The 4,381-nt window shown below is 39.0% G+C and overlaps 1 protein-coding gene across 1 annotated transcript; it reads right to left on the reverse strand.

Moving 5' to 3' along the window:
• Positions 1 to 201: 201 nt before the first annotated feature.
• On the reverse strand, positions 202 to 1,103 carry LOC118777431 (C-X-C motif chemokine 11-like). Its single transcript, XM_036528316.1, has 4 exons — positions 1,038 to 1,103; positions 760 to 886; positions 490 to 579; positions 202 to 261 (listed from the first exon to the last, which is right to left on the reverse strand). The coding sequence occupies exons 1-4, from the start codon at positions 1,090 to 1,092 to the stop codon at positions 228 to 230; spliced, it is 306 nt and encodes a 101-aa protein (XP_036384209.1). The 5' UTR covers positions 1,093 to 1,103; the 3' UTR covers positions 202 to 227.
• Between the last annotated feature and the right edge of the window lie 3,278 nt (positions 1,104 to 4,381).

The raw sequence follows: 4,381 nt of genomic DNA on the forward strand, positions 1-4,381 counted from the left end.
ATGCAGATCAGTCACCATCAAATTTTGAATGAATCACTTGTATAGATACATACAGACTTCAAAGTTTTTGCAGAAAATCAGGAAATAACATTCATTGTTTCATGTTATTAGAATCAAAAGTCATTTCTTGCATGTTTGATCTGTGAAATGGTACGCTGAGTCTTCAGGCATAGAAGAAGCACACACAGATGTATGAGGTGTGTCAGAGCGGCTCCATCAGTGCAGCATTATTTGTGCTTTTTTTCTTTGCTGTGGAGAATCCTAATGCAGAAAGATGATAAAGGCAAAGCTGTTAGTGTTTTATTATTCTTATTATTGGCACAGTGATCACACTAATCAATGTGCACACAGGTGTCTTTGCCTTTACCACAGTGACACAGATGAATGAATGTTGATCAATAAGAGAACAGGAAAAAATAACTTGACTTTGAGTGAAATATGATTTTGCATAATAAACAATGCCCACAGTGTTCACACAATGTGACACACCTTCCTCCCAGGAACTTGGTGACAAATGCTTGCATTCGTTGAGTGGCAGGATTCAAGCAGCGCTCCTCCTTTGAGCCCTTCAACGTGATACTAAAGGAACACACAGCATGTAAGGAGCACCAGATTATACTGACTAAAGCACAGTACATAACTAAAGCACATTACATACTAGAGACTCAGATTCTGTTCCTTGGAACCAAGTACTGAGAGGCCCAGTGAGGATTTGTCCGTAAGGAAACAGCGTTGCACGCTGTTTGAAGGAGCACTCACATGATCTCCGTCTGCTCACACGTGGTGGTCGCCGGCAGCACCTCCACTCTGCCGATCAGCTTCCGGGGAATGAAGTCAGCCATGGCTCCCAGGCACTTACAGCGGCTGCTCTGGAAACCCGGAGACCCTGGAAACCAGGTGTCTATGAGTTCAGTTCATTATACAGTTACCTTCCCACCCTCTTCTATTGAGTGCTTTTCACATTGTAACACACAAAAAAGATACCTATCAACAATTACATACTGGTACAAAAGAAGAGGAAGATGATGATGGCTTACCTTCAGTGGTGGCAGCAAGGGCTAGCACAGCAAGAAACAAGGTGAGCACCTTCATGTTGGGAAGGTTTCTTGCTTGTCGTATGGGTAATCAGAGAGTGGAGACCTCTATTTATAATCTCATTTCATTTCAGGGGGTTGAAGGAGCGGAGCCAGATTTGAGGGGTTCCCCATGCTCTTGTGTTTACACGCAAGGCTCCTGATTTAAAAGAAACACCTCAGTCAACACAGCTTCTTCTTTTCACCGCTTAGTTTCACTGTTTATGAAGAAAGGCAATTCCTTAAGTACCGGACGTTTATAGGAAATGGGTTAATGTTTTTCATTCACGAAAATAGTCAATTTAAGCAAACAGTTAAATTGCCTTCAAGTAACGTCACCTTGCACAGGTTGTTTTTCTTGGTCTGAAAAAGCCTGCAATGCGTGCTGCAGAATTCATCTGCAGTTTATCTTGTCACAGTCAATTACACACCTGCACAGTGAAAGAATTTTCAGTCTTTGTCAACAGATAATGAATATGCAGAATTTCACAAACATGGACAACAATTAAAGTAACTGTAATAATGCAACATTATATTAAAACAAATAGGAAAATCCCTCTCAATCCTCCACTGGAAAGTTAAGAGCATTTCTTCTTTCAGACAGAGAATATTCTTCTCATGCGACAGAATGACACTCACTCAGAAATATATTTTATGAACTTTAATGATATCCTTTTTGAAGAGGATTGACATACTTTTTTCAGGCTAGAGAACTGGGTAAGGCAATTAAGCACCTGGAATGCCCTTTTCTGGTCCTTAATGAGAATGTTTAGAGAAATTATACTGATTAAATCAATGATATTATTCTACCCCCCATTTTCAAAATATATACTCAAATTTATTGGTTTATATAATGAACTGTTGACTTCAAATGTAACCTATTTTTGTTCACCCACCGCATAACAGTTGAATTTTAAGTCCTTTTAGTTGTTTGTGAGTATATATGATCACAGGATTTAATGTGTTCTGTGTTAGTAAAACATTTGCTTATTTTTTTGGTATAACATCTTTTGCAATACCAATTATCACAGCGTGTGTGAAAAGTGAAACAGAGATGTGATGCATGTGACTGTGTAAGAGTTTGGAGTGTGGAATTTCTACACCATGTGTCTGTTTGGGCTACTTCAGTTTAAAACACCACACAGGATCCATGATTGCAAAGCTAACCTTACTGAAATATTCCCAGGTTCAGAAAGAGGATATGGGCACTGTACTCACTCCCAGTCTGACACACGTCTCAGATATGTCCCATACTTTCTAAATTTGGCTCTTTACCTATAAAAGAATGCAGGAAGTTCTAGAAGTTGATCTCTCCCCATGTCCACATGTAGTTACTTTGGAGTGGGGGGTTGCAGCTTAAAATGCAGCTTTTAATGCAAAGCAGACTGGAGTGTATGCATTCCATTTCTGTCATTACTGGCAGAGAAAGGCCCCTGATAGCCTGGAAGTCCCCACACCCCCTTCCTTTTCAAGTTGCTTGGTTTTTTACTTTTTTATTTATTTAGATTTTTTAAATGTTAGTGCAAATAGCAACTACTCTATGTATGACTTATGAACAAAGATCAACTTTACCTTCTGCTTAAGAGTATAATATAAATATGAGGATTTCTGTTTCTACTATCAAGCGATCATTATTTATTATTTCTGTTGTTGTTATACTCAGTCTTAGTATTATCATTTTTTTAGGGAAGTGGAAAGGGGGCATTAAAAAGCAAAAAGAAAAAAATGTTTGTGAGATGATAACTGGCTGTTCCAGGGCCAGCCTGACACATAAGCGAACAAAGCGCCTGCTTAGGGCCCCCCGTGGCCACCAGAGGGCCTGCAAGAGCGCTTGAAATGTCCCACAAAAGAGCTTGAAATGTTTTTTTTTTGTGATATATTGTATTATGTCAGTGGTAATCATACAGAAACGCAATATTATGTTAACGGGCTGGCTAGCCATTATTACTGGTTTAATCAATTCCTGCTGCCTCTGTTAGAGCTGGTGTCACGTTCATGCGCATGTGCACTGTAATGGACGTTAACTGCATTTTGATGCAAGCACAGTCAGTCAGACTAACGTTAGGTTACAGTCCTCTCCTCTGCGTCGATGGAAAAAGCAGCAAAAAAGGACATATCCTCCTGAGTTTGCTACCTTTTAAGATTAAAAGCCATAGAAGGGTAAAACCATGCCAGGCTGGCATTGGTATGATGTAAGCAACATAGCTACAACTAATAAAATTGATAATGGGTGTGTTAGATTTACAGTAGGTGTGTGAATGATCAAGCATTGACAATAGTCAATAGTATTGGCAGCGCCGAGGCGGTGGGGGGCCCCCAAATAAAATTCTGCTGAGGGCCCCATAAAGGCTTGGGCCGGCCCTGGGCTGTTCATTGTGGCTGTGCTAGAGAAATTCACTCTGAACATTAAAGTACATAGCCTGACATATATGTCCAATGTTCCAAATCTGATTTATGCAATACTTAAGATTTACATAATGTGTAAATAGATTTGTTTTACTTATTTTAAGGCTGTTTGGAGTTGAACTTGAAGGTGCTCGGAAAGCATGGTAACCAGGCAGGGAATATCCATCAGATAGGCTTCGCAGCCTTGGGGTGTTTTGGCGTGATCTATTTTCCATTTCGTCGATGGCTTGAGTTGCTTTTTCCAGCTGTTGCTCAATTTAGTTGATTTTTTTCATTGTCATCTAAGCGTGTTCTTGCAAATGTAGATCCCTTGATACTTTATGATTATGATTATCATTATCATTATGAACTTTATGATTTATTTTTTTATTATGTCAATTCCAATTATCAAAGATTAGTTTGTTTGTATTGTTGTGGGGTTCCAGCTTTCAGTCTAATTTCGGCTCGCCACAGCTGTTTTCAGATCTCAGGCTCAAGAACTTAGCGTTGCTGTGTTGGCTCTGCTTATTCTTTCCCATGAATGTTTTTTTTTTTCAGCAAATCTGTGCCTTTGCATCAGGTGTTCATTGTCAGCATTTTAGTTTGAAATCAGGAGTTTGAAAATAATTTTTACCTCTCTAAAAGGTTCTTGGTGTTTATAGCGGAACTAGTCTCAGCACACCATCGTACTCCTCCCTGCCCATTTTATATTTTTCTTTTTCTACATACATTTTCAAGATAAGTAGATTAGATTTCAAGATAAGTGGTTCAGAGGAAATTACTCAGTTGTGGCGGAAATATTATTATGAGCTGTTCAACTGTGTTAAAAGTAACTCTTTTGTAGTGGGCAACATTTTTAATAATGAAGATGTGACTGTCTCCCCACAAGAAGTCTATGATACAGTTATGATGTTAAACAATAA

This window comes from Megalops cyprinoides, chromosome 5 (assembly GCF_013368585.1).
Source record: "Megalops cyprinoides isolate fMegCyp1 chromosome 5, fMegCyp1.pri, whole genome shotgun sequence".
In the NCBI taxonomy this organism is placed as follows: domain Eukaryota; kingdom Metazoa; phylum Chordata; class Actinopteri; order Elopiformes; family Megalopidae; genus Megalops; species Megalops cyprinoides.